Source organism: Colletotrichum acutatum, assembly GCF_030867785.1.
Source record: "Colletotrichum acutatum strain CBS 112980 chromosome Unknown BDZ83scaffold_50, whole genome shotgun sequence".
NCBI lineage: Eukaryota > Fungi > Ascomycota > Sordariomycetes > Glomerellales > Glomerellaceae > Colletotrichum > Colletotrichum acutatum.
The window spans coordinates 114,021-127,275 of NW_026849044.1; the positions used below are offsets into that span (position 1 = coordinate 114,021).

The following is a 13,255-nucleotide window of genomic DNA, read 5'->3' on the forward strand; positions in this document are numbered from 1 at the left end:
TCTCCACGAAATGAAGCGGACAAGGTGGCTAATGGTACGTCGACGGGAGCAATATCATATCGGATCATGATTGGACGTTTTCGGTATCATCATAGTCTTCAGAACTCTACGCAGCGGATTAACAAGCTCACCTAAAACATGATTGGCAAGCATTTGGTTGCTTCGGCACCAGGTAGAGAGCGAGTCCACGTAAACGTCGTTAAGATATTATTGACCTGATGGGGCTCCTAAAGCTCACCAGCACCCCCGTTCAGACAATCTCAATACTATGATATCATCGCGATGCATTACTTAAGTATCATAATCGCAGGCCAGCCCATTTGTGACTCTATACCCTCCTCGCGGCCTCCTCAGCGCGTCTACCAAACTTCTTGATCCAAGAAGCATCGTAGGAATCTAATTCTACCGCGCGTTGAGGCAAGCTTCTCTTAGCGGGATGAATGTTGGCTGCGGTGATGTTCCCGCAGTCGGGTCTCTTCAAGTCATTTCCAAATACATCAACGGCCCACAGTAGGATGCCATTCGTCCAGCCGAACCCCTCAACCACTTCATACTCTCCACCGCCACCCGCAACATTGGTTGAGTTATCGCCGTACTTCTCAAACATGGTTCCGACGCTCTGGGCAGTCAAACCTTGGAGTTGAGGAGTCTCGCTAGTTGAACCCCCCGTAGCATACCATGTGCAGAAGGTAGAGTCCAAGTACCGTTGTCCAAGGCGGAGGGCGAGGCTTTGAACATCACGCCAAGCAGGATCTGATTCTCCAAAGGTGGCAGGTGTCCTGCGGAGACCTTCCATCAGGACGTGCATCAAGGGCGGCCAGACGTTTGGCTGATCCCACTGTTGACCTGTCTTGAGGTTTGTGGCGGGGATGCCGCCCTTCTTGATGTCTAGATACTTCTCTACACGCTGGTATGCTTGCTTCACCGCATAGGGGTTGTTCTTGAGATGGGAAGGTGCCGCTCCTGTCCAGAATGGGTAGAACTGAGAAACCGAAAACAGAACTTGTTGTTCTGCTTCGGCGGTATCCGTTTCAAGAGTGCTGGCATCATCGTCTTTGGGAATGTAGATGTTCTGACCTCCCGAGGTCACATTGTAGTCAAAGTAGCTTGAAAGGGTTGAATTCCACATCAAATCGTACATAGCTTGACTTCGTTTGGTGGCAAGTTCGGTCCAAGCCACTGCTCCCGTACCGTTGTTTGTGGAGTTGAGTAGCGCAGCAATGGTCATCTCATTCCAGTATAAGATGGAGTTCAGCTCCACAGGGACGGTCTCCAGAACGTTGAGAGATCTTAGAGGGAAGTAAACGTCCCTCGCCGCATCTGCAGGTCGAGAAAGCCATCGTGAGGTGTAATCCCAGCCACTCTCGGCACCGGACGCAAGATTGGCATACACACGGGCCTTTTCGGTGTCGTTCAGTTTCTCGACCTCGGGGTAAATGATTCCGCTGGTCGAGTAGTAGGAAGCGTTCGAAGCAGTAACGTAATCTTCTCTGTATGATTCGGGTCTTGGCTGTGTGTTGGTGACGTTGTATCTGATCCTTGATGTTAGCTACAAACTGACAAGTCCGATGGTCTCAATATTTCACTGACTGATTCAGAGTGTATATGGTACCGTTTCTGTTTACTTCAACGGTTCTGTTTGTCATCCAGAAGTCATGCTCCTTGATGAGGAGAGGGATTGCGCGTTCCAGGATGCTCCGGTCGCTTGTGTACTCGACATAAAGGCGCACCATCTGTGCCAACAATGGCGGCTGTGAACGGTTCAGATAGTAGATTCGAGCACCATTGGGCACAAACCCGAGTTTCTCCACGAGGTCCAAGAAATTTTCGATAACATTCTTGGAGATCTCAGTGAAAGCGCCGCCCGTCCGTAAGAGGCCCTCGAGAATCCCTACGCGACATTACAAGTCAGCTGACAACTGTACATGTAAATGTGAAGCTACGTAGCGAGCTCTTACAGAAAGAATCCCAATAATAAGGCTCGCGGAATCGGCCTCCAGCAACCACAAAGGTGTGGTTGACTGGGATGAAGCTGTTCGGGCATGTTGTGCAATTGCTCGCAGAGCCAGCGTAAGTGCGGGTCAAGTCCGGCCAAATGGCAATGACCTTCTGAGAGAATTCCTTGATTACTGTATCGTTGATCTTGTCGAGGAACTTTGGGTCTGTCTTCAATTGATCCTTCGGTACCTCCTTAAGCTCACCACCTGCTGCGGCAAAATTGGCGCGTAGAAAGTCATTGAGTGCAGTGTTATTACTCAGGGGTTTTGACAGGTTGTTGAATGCTGCTTGAATCTCTTCCAGGGACTTAATTGCAGGCCTTTCGAGGAGCGATGAGTATCAGTAAGGAGCCTATGTCGAGCTATGGTCATAGGGCTATGTCAATGGGCACTCACATGTCTACAAATGTCTTTGAGTCTGAGAACGGTCTTGCCAGTTCAACTTCTTTCAAGATGTCGCCATGGCAGTAGATGGGTGAGTCGCAAGGAGCGATGACAGACCCATTCTCATACAAAGCCTGAGCTGTCCGAGGTAAGACAGCTACAGCTGCGAGGGCCAGTGCAAAGTTGACCATGGCGTTCAGTTGAGCTCTCGTAGGAGCTAGTATATACACAATGGTAGTATTATTGAACGGGTAGATCCAAGGACGCAGACGAGATGTTCACTTCGGATGAAGTGGCTCACGACCAGGTATAAATGGGCACAGAGGGAAGTACCTTATGCACATGGGGAGCTGCCAGGCTGCCCACCAGGATCGGCTGCAGCTTCACGTACCTTAGGTCGGGAGGGGAAGCTTGGACGGGTTCGTCGCCAGGAGGGATCGCCGGTCGCCTGAGGTGGGCAAGTACCGTAACAAGGCCAGGGCAGACCCGGGCCGGTACCAGGGTGCCGCGAACCCAAGTGTGCATAGGCTTTCCCAGGATGTTAGACATTATGACCAAGACAACTTCAAAAACTCCATCGTTTCCTGCGGGTTTACGTGGGCGGCCGAGCAGAAGGTTACCGTTGTTCGGCGCCGTTGGGCTTGGAATATGCTGGGTCCGAGTCAATTCTGCGCCATCGCAGGCATCTTGGGTTCGCAGCATGGCAGACGACACGTTGGACGCCACAACACGCAACTTTTACGAATCGAGACAAGAGTGCTGTCACATCGAACAAGGCAGAGAGACACCTTGACACCGAGAATGAAGCTGGCTGACTTCGCCGGTCCCGCTTGCAGACGACGTGCAGCTTTCCCCGCATGATCCAGTCCTTTGGGGAGCCGTGGTAGAGCCGCTGTACGAGCGTCATAGCACCGATTGGCCGCTTGTTTTGTTTCCTCTCAGCTTCTCAGTGATTTCCCAGCTCTGGGGGAAGCTTCTAGCTCCAGAAGCGTCCATGAGCATGATGTGCCAGCAGGCTAGGCGTATTAATTAGTGCAAGGGTAGGCCGAAGGTGTGGGTGACGAGCATCGTATGTCATCCCACTTGGACCGACAGGTATTGTGACGTCAGCAAGGATGACCGTGGGATCTTGCGAACTTGGTATTAGTCTTGTCTTGGAAATTGCGGTAAGAATGCCTGTTTGGCGGGGTATTAAAGGCTTTATTTGGTGCTCGTCAGACCATGCTGTAATTGTTATTGGACAAATAAGCCGGGCCATGCGGAGAAGCTCGGCGGTCCCGGATACAGCTTTCCCCACGCTCCCCCGGAAATTGCTCCGAACGTTGTCTTGATGCATTCAAATGCAGATACCAACTGCATGACAGTTTACATAGCTATGTCAGTGGCGGCTGAGTGGTCCTCGAAGTCTTAATTGTTCCGCGTTTACATTCTTCTTCTTCTGTTGCTGTCTGTCCATTGTCGAGACACAGTGTCGTAGGTGATGTGCAAACAAGGCCTTCCCCATGTACAACGAGACGGTCGCCCGCGGTGTACTCCGTACTTTCAACTTTTCTGCCCAAGGGTCTGCCTCGTTGTGTAGCTTTGGTGCCTGGACAGGAGCGAGAGCGAGATTCTCGTGTGGTGTGTGATAAACCCAATATTTTGTTACATCTGATGATGTGCAATCGTACGAAATCTCGTTCCCATGGGTCTTGAAACTCCCACAAGTTGATTTACAACGATCACTCGCCTTCGAGAGTTGAAGATGTGTGGAGAGACGAAGATCGGCCACATTGATGTTAGATATACCAACGACAGATCATTGGGGCTGTCGCAACCTGACCCCCTATCAATATGTTTAATTTTCCGACGATATGTTACATTCGTTACATTCGACTTCTCAGTCATCTTACTCATCGGCACTCCAAGCTGGCATTGCATGTACAAAAGCCTGCAAGGCTGATCCACATCCGTCCGAAGCGCCGTAGTAGTCTTGATTGCGGTTAAATATGAAAACATAATTCATTTCGCGCCAAAGCCATATTAATCTGCCACTCTTGAATTGTATACGTCTCTTTCATAAGTCGCAATCGGCATCGGCGTTGTGGTGTCAAGTCCGGCGGCGGATAATAAATCTTTGAACGTGGTAGTGACATACACCAAGTGACTTGGCCATGGGCCATCCTAAATGGTAGCGTCCATGTTCAATATTGCGCATACCAAAGTTTGGCCGCAGATCTCAAGCTTGATGTCTGGATTTGCCCATGATATAGAATGTTCTGTATGTCTGCCATGCCTTTCTTGAGGGTTGACCAGTTGAGATGACAGGGGTGAAGCGGGGGTCACTCGTCTTACATCAGCTACCTTGAGTAGAAATCTGCCAGGTCAGCCAGCGAGGATTGCTTCCTTCATGTAATTCGGATCATATTCAAGGGACACTTAGGCCGAGGTTGTGATAACCTTGGATCATTCGAGGATATAGGCGTAACATCATCTATTGAAGTTGGCGTCGTCTGGAAGATATAATGTCCACGAGAACCCAAGAAACGACATTCAACCTTATCGCGGCTGGTACATGTTCGTCGGGCCCTTCTCCCCTCCTGTTGTCTGACTACCGCCTTCGAGAGCTCGCCGAAAGACTTGCTCTAGCTTAGGCAGAACCTTGTCTTGGTTCTGCGCAATTTGATAGTGGATGACCAACCTGTTGCCGATGAGCTTCAGTCCCACTTCGGCCCCAAACGCGATGAAGTCCTGAGTGCTGCACCCGGCAGCATCTAAATCAAGCCAGCACATGTTGGTATCCACCGGAAGGGTGAGCTTGCCGCCAAAGCTGGTCCAGAGTTCCCCTATTTTCTTTGCAGTCTCATGAGACGACTTCAAAAGACCGCCTTCACCGTTGGGCCCCTTTCCGAACGTCTCGTCAACGGCGACCCTAGCAGGAGCCGCTACCACTCCAGACTGCCGGAGACCACCGCCGATAGACTTGCGCACCCAGCGGGCGTGCTTGATGTGCGCTGCGTCGCCCACAACGATGCTTCCAATCGGAGCACCGAGGCCCTTCGAGAAGCACAAGCTGACCGTGTCAAATAGTGAGCAGTATTCGGAAAGACTACCGGCTCCAGAGGCAACAGCCTCCCACATTCTAGCACCATCGCAATGAAGCTTGAGGTTGTTCTTGCGTGCAAACTCTGCGATCCTTTTGGCCTCGGCCAGAGGGGTCACCACGCCGCCGAGGGTATTTTCCAAGCTAATGACCCTGGTAGGACAGGTATGGACATCGTCATCAAGAGCAGCGTGGGCCTCAATGTCCTCCAGTGTCAGGTAAGCTCCATTGCTTGGTACCACGGGTTGTATCATGGCGCCACAAAGCGAAGCAACACTGACGAATATCAATCAGTAGATGTCACACGGTACGAAGGCGAGAGGGATGCACGAACCCGCCAGCTTCGTACTTGATGATGTGAGAGCGATGGTCGCTCAACACGCTGTATGGAGGTTGTGTGAGGAGTGCTCGAAGGGCTACTTGGTTGCCCATAGTCCCGGAGAGCACCAAGAGAGCGGCCTCCTTGCCAGCGAGAGCGGCGACATGAGATTCGAGTTCCATCGTTGTGGGGTCCTCTACGAAGACGTCATCTAGCAAGCTGCAGTTTTGAATGGCAGCGAGCATCGACGCCGTCGGAGTGGTCATGGTATCGCCTTATCATTGCTGTTACTTTACCAACCCTTGATCAAGCTGACGCCCTTACTTACTTCTCAGGTCGAAGCCCGCGGCCCCGAGATGACCAATCCAAGCATTCTGCTTAGGGGCACTAACAGTGCCATTGCTCGTGCTACTGACAGCAGATGGGGACATTGCTCCTGAAATTGATCGGGGAGACGATGTGTGGATGGATGCGGCAGAGCCTGGAAGCGTGTGGCGGGTGAGGGCGTTGAAGGCCGTTGACAGCTGCGGGGTTGGCTTGCTATAAGGTTGCCTCAACGCCGCGCGCAAGGTGAATGAAACTGTGGGTGACCGATCGGTTAGTGTTCCGATTTGGCTTTAAAAGATTCCTGAAGGTGGGATGCTCTTATTTGAGTGAATTCTAGAGCTTTGATATCGAGCAGCGAGGAGACTAGTACCACGAAGCTGTTTTCTGAGCAGGACTAGACTTACTCGTTCTCCTGGTCGAGTTCATCTTTTCTGGGGTCTGGCCGGGACGAGATGCTTTCGTGGGCCGGTTGAATACAAGCTCTCCATACAGATACACAGTATCGGTACGTTATCTGGCAAGTCCGGGGTCGGAGTCGGGGTCGATGTGGAACAACCAGCGACGTTGTCATGAGTGGAGCACTTCAAGTACGTTCCGAGGTACGGGTGGTCTTGGACGCTCGAGAGTTGCCCAACAACAGTAACAGTGGACCACAAAGCTTTTTGTCATCTCATGTTACTGACAATCACCATCCAAGTACTTCAGAGATGACATATCGAGCTGCTTCTGTTTCTGCAGACATTCATGTCGGTATTTACCATTCATGCTTCAGTACATACTAGGTTGCTTTGCTTGTTTGTATTGACTCGGCATCGTCTTGCCGGGGCGGTTACCCTAGCTCCTTTGACGTTGCTTATCTTATCTCGATCTCCGCAGGGGGTTCGGAAGTGATGACATAGCATAGAGTGGATTGGCCAATGCGTCTCACAGAAAGATTGGAGAAGGATACAATATACCTAAAGGGACGTTACTCGGTATAATTTCAAATGTCGCAGGAACACCAGCTTGGCAACTTGACATCTCAGCTCTAAGCCTCCTCCCGAGGTGAAGGATGTTTTTGTTTCAGACCAATAGGTGCTTGAATCGAGCAAGCTTCGAAGCTGGGGCCTGCTGGGCTTGGCCCGTGATGGCATTGCTGGAACTTGAAACCTGGGCGGTGGGACAGTGGCTGCTCAGACACACCAAGCTCTAGAGGCCTTTCTTGACCAGGTATTGAGACGAAAGCTTCACCTTGGCTTGTGTTGTCTTTCAGGAGTAGGCGGGGGGTCAATATTGAGGGATCGTGAGCCCCCGGATCCCTCTTAGGTAATAGCATACGGCAGTGTGTAAACCCGCAACAGGCAGCCATCATCAAAGTCTTTCCTGGTGTTGTTGATGGTGGAGTTCCGCCGACGATGGATTGCGCCTCACAGCTTGCGTAGGGGCGTTACTCAGCACGTTCGGTGCCATACGGCGTTGATCGTCGGGAAAGGAGCGCGACAGTGCTGACAGCTACCGTTATTGACCTTGGCGCAGCAATGCCCAGCTTTGATCTTTGTCGCGCCTTCACCTGTTCGAGAGAAATACTGACTGCGTAGGGCCACTGGTCAGGAGTGACTAGGCCCCACTCGGCCTGGTGAAAGCTTCTTCTTGCTACACCCCTGTTGGCGGCACCAATCACGCACGACGTCCCCTGCTTCTCATCTTTCACATTCACCCTACCCGCGCACCACGGAACCACGGATGTTCGTGCCTTCTCGTGCTCATCGTGCAGCTCACTTTCCCATCAAGGGCGAGACGAGTGCTGGTAGCCATTGAGAGAATGATCTTGGGCTAGAAGCCTCAGCGTGTTTTCTCAGACTGTATGTTTTGCCCTTTCCAAGCTGGCTCGTCTGATCTACCACCATACGAATAGAGTTATCTTCTCGGCGTTTCTACATAAACAGAAAACGCAAGCGGCCGTGGTCCCACCCTTGATCCTGGGCTCATCAACGTCAAAGATGGAAGGCCGGACGGACGGTATCTCAATGTGCCGGCCCCAAGTTTACCATTCCTCCGAACACTCCTGGACAACAGGCCACACACGCACAATCCTAGGCCGGGTGGACACATGTCTGCAAGTGCAAGACACGGGAGACTCACATCCACCTGGGGCTGAGAGGACATGGTGCCGCCATGTGCTTGCCAGCTTCGACAATGGAACTCGACCGATCTGCTCTCCAACGCAATTTCAGGGGCTCCCTTGGTTTGTATGAACTATGAAGCGCCCGCCATCGCGCTATTAGTGCTACCTTTGTGGTAACCTAAACTTGCCCATAGCTGAGGCTTTCCCCGGTAAACCGCCCAGCTAGAGTGTGCCACTTTGATCAGAACTTCTGCCTACCTTAGTGTAAAACGTTTATTTCATTAAAGCGCGTGTGCTTGCTTGATTTCGCTTCAGCTCGCCCCTCCACGCTCCTGCCTCTGGCATCTCAAGCTACTTCATATTTCACAGGTGACACCGGTGCTCGAGCCTGTCCGAGCCTTGACATAATCATACACTTTATATTACTGCTTCTTTCCCCCTGGTATCCTGGGGTTTACACACTTCCCCAGTTCTGAAAATATGCGACAAGGCTGTTCCCGTCAACAAACGATCCGTGGCCCGGATGCTCTCATCTGAGCAGCTCTGCAAAGTGTGTCTTCCTCACACTGCCTTCTGGCTAGGATTCTCTTTCACGCTTCGACCAGTAACACCGGCCTAGGGTGAACGCTGCATTCGCCGTACTTCACATCCGGTCACCAGCTTTTGTTTCGAGACGTAAAACGAAACAGCCTCGCCGCAACGACTCAAGACCAGAACATCTGCTGCCCTTCCTACTTAGATCACCATCTGTCAATCAACAGCTAGCCTAACGGGACCATGGTTCTCCAGTGGCATGTTGGCTTTCCTGTCATCCTGAAACTCTTATTAGCGATTACGGTCTGCCTCATTTTATACTTTATCCAACATCCTGCACTTGACAGATTCGACCATCGCATTTCAAGCCTCGATTTGTCCCTCAAGCTTCCCAAAGGCGGTCTGAATTTCGGTAACAAGAGCGATCATCATGGCTTCTACTCCTCCGATGCTGCCGCAAAGTTCTGCAAGCACCACGGTTACCCCGTCTTCACTCCTCAGTCAGAGACTGGCCAGCGAAAGGTGTACGACTTGTTCATGGTCAACACAGAGCTCGACTGGATGGAAATACGCTTGAACTCGACCTACGACTACGTTGACTACTTTGTCATTGTCGAGTCTCCCAAGACTTTTACTGGCAGGCCTAAGCCACTCACGATAAAGGAGAACTGGGATCGCTTCAAGCCTTACCATGACAAACTCATCTACCACGAACTCGAATTCCCGTCAGACTTCAATCCGAGAAGGTCGTGGGACTACGAAGACTTACAGCGCAACGCCATGTACACCCAAGTGTTGCCTAGACTCGTCGGCAAGCAGGCTCCGGTATACGGGGACGTTATCCTCGTTGCCGACGTTGACGAGATTGCTCGGCTGGAGACACTCCTGGTGCTGCGAACGTGCCAATTCCCTCGCCGCCTGACTCTGCGTAGCCGGTTTTACTACTACAGTTTCCAGTTCCTCCACACGGGACCTGAGTGGGAACACCCGCAAGCCACTTACTACCAGGGCTCGCGCACGCTTCTGCCGGCGAACCTCCGAATGGGAGACGGGGGCTTCAAGCCTCTTTATGATCTCGAGAAGGCGAATCTCGGGAATGCCTGCTGGCACTGCTCCAGCTGCTTCGCCACCGTCGATGAGTTCCTCACCAAGATGTCGTCCTTCTCCCACGAGTGGATGAATGGCGAAAGGTTTCGAAACAAGGACCGTATAGCGGACGCCATTAGGAACGGAAAAGACCTTTGGGGCCGGGACGTTGACCAGTTTGTGCGCCTCGAGAATAACACAGATATGCCGAGTATTCTGCTGGACGAGCCGGAAAAGTTTGGTTACATGGTGAATAGGGATGGGCCTTCAGCTGGGTTTACCGACTACCCATGACCGTCCTGGGCTTCCGCCTCTTGCTTCTTTGGTTAGGTTTCTTATCTTCTGTTTTGTTCAAATGGGCACATTAGCATGGAGTTACTGGTTACATGGAGGATTCGCATCATCGTTGTTTTTCTGGAGAGAGGGATGGCGAATCCTAAAGGGAGGGCATCTGGCAAGTCCTCACTGGCACTAGAAGAATTGCACACCCTGTAAATTACATTCTCAACCCCCGTGCTCGTGCCGCATTGCCTTGTGGGTGGAGTGAGAGGCATTCCAGTTCCTTGAAAAAGATGTATTACGGTGATGTGGATGACATCGAATGAGCGAGCGAGCAATGAGTATTTGAGTGGGTACATGAGTTCCACATTCCATATTCACCTTACGTGACAGTTGGTAGCCATCGACTCACCGAATACCATACACTAACTCGCTCACTCACTGCGAATTTGAGAAGGTAAGAGAGGTGAAATAAGTCAAGTCAAAAGGCTGGAGGTTGTTCTTACCTTCCTAGGTATCCAAGGCAAATAGCCAAGGTGATAAAGAGTGAGCGAGTAAACCGGCGTCCAGTCAGTGAGTGTGGGGTTGACGACGGGAAGCAAGAAGGAAAAGCAGCTGTCCTGTCCGCTTGGCACTTCTGCCACCTCTAGCGTCCCAAGCATCACCAGGCCATCCCTGGCTAACACATCGTGGCATCGCTCATTGAATGGGTCCTGCGGGAGGGGGATTTTCTTGCCCTCTCCCCCAAATACGTAGTTATTTCCAATAGAGGGCACATTTTCCTTTCACCTCTCGTTTATTCTCCAACCCGGTTTCTCCTTTTGTCAACCTATCTGTCTACCTACTTTGCTTGGGTTTCCCTGTCCTTTCAACTTTATATCCCCCCCCTCTCCCTCCCAAACGTCCGAGACATTGAAAACACAACGCAAGAGACAAGAGAGCACCTCAGCGCAACGGGCTCCCAATCACCCCTCCCTCTCTCCGTCTTCACCCCATGGGCCCTGCAGCAAAGGGGTGCGGAAGCGTCGGTTGGCGGACCAATCACGTCGCGCCAGCAGCAGATGGAAACCGATGCATTGATGCGCGATGCGCTGGCAGTCTCTGGTATGTGTGCTGCGCAAAAGGCAATGACAATAAGAGAGAGCAAGACTGCCACTGCTGAACGAGAAGGAGAACAGAAAAAAAAAAAGAGACTGTCAAAAAAAAAAAACAAGTCTTTTCTCTTTCTCTTTTCACCCTTCTCTTTCCTCTCTTTACTTTTCTTCTCGAGACATCCCGCGTTCTTTATTTTGGTTTCTCTCTTCTGCTGTCTACCCCTCTCCTAGGTCTGTCAACTGTACCTCACACTCCCTCTCTCAACACCACCACACACTGGTGCTGTAGCTGTAGCTCAGACCAGCTCCTGTCGATTTAACGGCGAAGCGGCTCACCTTCTTCCCAGACGAAGAGCTATGTTGTGGCAGCGAAAAACTCATACAAATAAAGTTTGGACAAATGATCAAGCGATCGTACATCAGTCATGATATTCATTCGTCTACTTTTGTAGCATCGTCATGGCCACCCACTCATACCCCGCTCTGCTCCTTTCTACATTGCTATTTCTCGCTTGAGCGGTGCCGCGCCCAGCATTTCTAGGCTAGATGACCTTTAAATGACTGGGAATCCCGGTGTGCTAACTTCAAAATCAAAGGCAAGCGCCCTGCTTCCAGAAATGCCGTCCAAATTACCGCTGAAAAACTGCCCCCTTCCCTCCCGCTCCGGTATATGGGATATGGTGAAAACGCCATGGGGGACTTGGCACGCTTACTGCTGCTAATGCTGTCGCAGACCGACTAACAACGTCAGAAGGTCCGTGATTTGGAGGACAATTTTGACACAACCACATCTCGACACCGAACACCATGCCGGATACTCCCCCTCCGTCTTCAGCATCGCATTACCCTTTCGAATCCACTAGCCCACAACCCTGAGAGGGATGCGATCGAGTAGGAACGGCAGGGCGGGACAACTGGGAACGCGGTGGATCGAGGCACCCAACGCGCATCAGTATTACGCATCACCTGTTCGCCCACTTCATCAGCCACTGCAGCACGGCATCCAAGTTGGTCTCCTCCTTGGCGCTGATGCCGTAGCAGCAGACCTCGCGATGGCCTATGGACTTGAGGTCAAGCGCATCGATCAGCTCGTCCACCGATAACTTCTGCGGGAGGTCCGATTTGTTCCCCAAAACAAGGAGCGGGATTTCCCTCAGAGAAGCTTGGTCCATGAGAGCATGAAGTTCCTCCCGAGCCTGCTGCAGCAGGTCCATATCAGCGATATCGACGATGAAGACGATAGCGTTGACGCCACGGCAGTATCTTTCCCACATCGTTCGGAACCGGGGCTGACCACCAATATCCCAACATTTCAGTGTAACGTGTCCTCGTTGCACCCGCTTCATGTTGAATCCGACCGTCGGGATCGAGCTACACGAGATTTCAGTTAGCCGAAGATGCCGCTAGCCGTGACCGATTACACCAGAGACGGCACGGTAGGCAGTTCTGAGGGGTGAAGAAGAACCGGAGGTCGCTTACTCGATGGTGAACTCGCCGCCCTACAAGTGTAAATGTCAGCGTGCGGACGGATTTGGCGCAGAGGAAAACATGGCAGGTGTAGGAGAGGATTGACTTACTGCAAGTACGCGGAGTAGAGACGTCTTACCCGCATTTTGGAGACCGATCATCGTCACATCCATTTCTGTCGCCCTGTCATCGCAAGTCAGCTCAAGCTCAAGATACCATCCCCAAGGATCGAGGGTAAGGGCAGAGTGGGCGCGGCGGGGTAAGGTCAGAGCGCGCGGGCCGTCCATCGCTGAAAATCACCCCCGCTGTTCATCGCGGCAATCAAAGTGCACTCACCAGAACGTCCTCAACAGCCAGTCGTACACTTTACGGAAAAGCCCCGCCATGGTGGTGGTGTGTAATGAGCGCGATGCGCTGGCGTCGAGGAGGAGGTATGGTATGCGTAGGTGGCCAAATGAGGAGTCGCCAACGTGTACTGTTCTAGGATCCGGATATAGCGCGACGGCAATAGAAGTTGCGCAACGGAAAAAGGTCGGTGGCGTGGCGATTGCTATGTCGTTCGGAAGAGACGTCGATACGGTG

At 51.9% G+C, this 13,255-nt stretch overlaps 4 protein-coding genes across 4 annotated transcripts; 1 reads left to right on the top strand and 3 right to left on the bottom strand.

The window, feature by feature from the left end:
* Window positions 1-191: 191 nt before the first annotated feature.
* On the bottom strand, window positions 192-2,658 carry BDZ83DRAFT_622440 (trehalase). Its single transcript, XM_060508333.1, has 4 exons — window positions 2,394-2,658; window positions 1,959-2,317; window positions 1,591-1,891; window positions 192-1,532 (listed from the first exon to the last, which is right to left on the bottom strand). The coding sequence occupies exons 1-4, from the start codon at window positions 2,570-2,572 to the stop codon at window positions 329-331; spliced, it is 2,043 nt and encodes a 680-aa protein (XP_060364631.1). The 5' UTR covers window positions 2,573-2,658; the 3' UTR covers window positions 192-328.
* A 2,123-nt stretch (window positions 2,659-4,781) lies between these two features.
* BDZ83DRAFT_622444 (pyridoxal phosphate-dependent transferase) lies at window positions 4,782-6,902 on the bottom strand. Its single transcript, XM_060508334.1, has 4 exons — window positions 6,514-6,902; window positions 6,111-6,362; window positions 5,798-6,056; window positions 4,782-5,739 (listed from the first exon to the last, which is right to left on the bottom strand). Exons 1-4 carry the CDS (start codon window positions 6,533-6,535, stop codon window positions 4,920-4,922), a joined length of 1,353 nt encoding a protein of 450 aa, XP_060364632.1. The 5' UTR covers window positions 6,536-6,902; the 3' UTR covers window positions 4,782-4,919.
* A 2,088-nt stretch (window positions 6,903-8,990) lies between these two features.
* On the top strand, window positions 8,991-10,127 carry BDZ83DRAFT_719821 (family 17 glycosyltransferase; the record flags this gene model as incomplete). The annotated part of the gene is made up of 1 exon (XM_060512213.1): window positions 8,991-10,127. One exon carries the CDS (start codon window positions 8,991-8,993, stop codon window positions 10,125-10,127), a length of 1,137 nt encoding a protein of 378 aa, XP_060364633.1.
* A 1,921-nt stretch (window positions 10,128-12,048) lies between these two features.
* Window positions 12,049-13,255, bottom strand: BDZ83DRAFT_346844 (ADP-ribosylation factor family protein). Its single transcript, XM_060502493.1, has 4 exons — window positions 13,010-13,255; window positions 12,784-12,856; window positions 12,686-12,705; window positions 12,049-12,577 (listed from the first exon to the last, which is right to left on the bottom strand). Exons 1-4 carry the CDS (start codon window positions 13,057-13,059, stop codon window positions 12,169-12,171), a joined length of 552 nt encoding a protein of 183 aa, XP_060364634.1. The 5' UTR covers window positions 13,060-13,255; the 3' UTR covers window positions 12,049-12,168.

Bases quoted from the DNA above. Each gene is read 5' to 3' on its own strand.
- BDZ83DRAFT_622440 (XM_060508333.1), bottom strand. From the start codon at position 2,572: ATGGTCAACTTTGCACTGGCCCTCGCAGCTGTAGCTGTCTTACCTCGG. The intron at 2,318-2,393 runs GTGAGTGCCCAT...GCTCCTCGAAAG, and splicing joins TCAAAGACATTTGTAGACAT to GCCTGCAATTAAGTCCCTGG. The intron at 1,892-1,958 runs GTAAGAGCTCGC...AATGTCGCGTAG, and splicing joins TTATTATTGGGATTCTTTCT to GGATTCTCGAGGGCCTCTTA.
- BDZ83DRAFT_346844 (XM_060502493.1), bottom strand. From the start codon at position 13,059: ATGGCGGGGCTTTTCCGTAAAGTGTACGACTGGCTGTTGAGGACGTTC. The intron at 12,706-12,783 runs GTAAGTCAATCC...TTACACTTGTAG, and splicing joins CTCTACTCCGCGTACTTGCA to GGCGGCGAGTTCACCATCGA. The intron at 12,578-12,685 runs GTAAGCGACCTC...AATCTCGTGTAG, and splicing joins GGCGGCGAGTTCACCATCGA to CTCGATCCCGACGGTCGGAT.
- BDZ83DRAFT_622444 (XM_060508334.1), bottom strand. From the start codon at position 6,535: ATGAACTCGACCAGGAGAACGA. The intron at 6,363-6,513 runs GTAAGTCTAGTC...GGTCACCCACAG, and splicing joins GAACTCGACCAGGAGAACGA to TTTCATTCACCTTGCGCGCG. The intron at 6,057-6,110 runs GTAAGTAAGGGC...AGCAATGATAAG, and splicing joins CGCGGGCTTCGACCTGAGAA to GCGATACCATGACCACTCCG.